The sequence below is a fragment of the Mytilus galloprovincialis genome, chromosome 11, assembly GCF_965363235.1.
Source record: "Mytilus galloprovincialis chromosome 11, xbMytGall1.hap1.1, whole genome shotgun sequence".
NCBI lineage: Eukaryota > Metazoa > Mollusca > Bivalvia > Mytilida > Mytilidae > Mytilus > Mytilus galloprovincialis.
In genome coordinates this window covers 28,474,243-28,475,867 of record NC_134848.1, presented here as the reverse complement: position 1 = coordinate 28,475,867, position 1,625 = coordinate 28,474,243, and the positions used below count along the sequence as shown (strand labels likewise).

The window sequence follows — 1,625 nt, the reverse complement described above, 5'->3', positions numbered from 1 at the left end:
ATAGAAATATGGTCACTTGGTCTTCTGCCGACCGGCAGTAAAACGCTTGCCGAAGTGGGGCGTCCGTTTGGCTGTGCGGGATGTATCAAGTTCGCAGTCACGTCCGGTCAGAAGGGGGACGTTAAATCCGATGCCTCGTGTAAAGAGAGTGCCACGCTCTTTGAGGGGTCCGTAGGTGGCCTGTTGCAAGGCAAAATTTCTGTCCCTATCCAATATACCCTCATTTTCCAGTGGCAGTCCAAATTTCCCCGACCATCTTAATATTATTTATTACATAACAAGTGTTGTACAGATAACATAATTATACATTGCTCTTAGATTCACAAAATGTATGCATGGGTATTTTATAAATTTAACAATAAATAACTTGTGCAATTTCAATTATTCAAATATAACTTATCAAAATGATAGTTACGATGAAAACATTTTTAATTACCAATGCAAGTACAATGAATATGGTGCAAATACTTCATTAAACTTCCTCAATCTTAGGGCTAGATCACAATTAAGATTACTTTTACTCTTTGTTAAAAACATGAACTAAACTAGAATAGTCAGCTTGTTCTTTAAATACAGTTTCAATATTTTCAGACCCATTTGCAACTTGAGATAATCTCAATGCAATACTGCCTGCATCAACTAATGTATGAATTCTACTATAGTACTCGGCACTTGTTCTGCCAAACCAACCAATATGTTTCATTGCCTGGTCTACATTTTCAGCTGCCCCTGATAAAGCCATGGTAACTGCACAACCTGATCGAAAGCTATGGGGGGTTTCTCCTTCATAAATTCCCAACAGTGATAAGTAATAACGCAATCTCTCATACATGACAGAGTAATTGACAGCCTTATCCAACACTCTGCCTTTTTCAGAAACTATTCTGAACAAATAACCTACTGACATATCAACTGTACTGACTTGGCAAAAATTAACATAATCAAGCAGACCTTGTACAGGACAAATAGACAAGTCATCACACTTTTTAATAACAAATGTATTACTCTTTCCCTTATCACCTCGGAGTGTCTTTCCAAACGTATGTTGAAAAACCAAGCCACTATTATCATTTAATACTTTTACCTCCTGAGCAACAACTAAAGAAAGGTCACTAGCCCTATCACCTGCAAAAAATTGTAGTTTCATCCAAGCTCTATCTCTATACAGAATATACCTCTCCCGTAATGACAGACCAGGACTTTTAATTTCCCTATCAATGTATGAACACATTGCCTTAATTTTTGATAAAAATATAGGCTTAGCTTGTTTTGGCAATACATGTGCACTGGCTTGTTCTTCCCTGATTAGTTTAAGATATTCTTTTACTATGGGGGCACAAGCAGGGTTACCAGACTTAGAAAAAATGTCCCAATATCTCCCAAAGCCATTATCATCAAATATATTAACCAATTGATTAATCACCCCTTCAACTGTACCGGAAGCCAGTCGTTTTGGACAAAAAACAGTCAAACTCCCCCTTTTGGCCTAAATGTTTGCAATGACCACCGTGAATAGTAGTTTTTCCAGAAAAATCCTTCCAAATTAAAAATCTTCGAATATCATCAGGTGTACAAACTGACAAATGTTTGCAATCTAAATCTTGGAGAAATTGGAGAAAAGAACC

At 37.0% G+C, this 1,625-nt stretch overlaps 1 protein-coding gene across 1 annotated transcript; it reads right to left on the bottom strand.

Moving 5' to 3' along the window:
• Nucleotides 1–415: 415 nt before the first annotated feature.
• On the bottom strand, nt 416–1,380 carry LOC143051930 (uncharacterized). The gene has a single exon (XM_076224915.1). The coding sequence runs from the start codon at nt 1,229–1,231 to the stop codon at nt 518–520; it is 714 nt and encodes a 237-aa protein (XP_076081030.1). The 5' UTR covers nt 1,232–1,380; the 3' UTR covers nt 416–517.
• Between the last annotated feature and the right edge of the window lie 245 nt (nt 1,381–1,625).

What these genes read in the sequence shown, in the direction of transcription:
- LOC143051930 (XM_076224915.1), bottom strand. Translation starts at nt 1,231, where the DNA reads ATGTGTTCATACATTGATAGGGAAATTAAAAGTCCTGGTCTGTCATTA.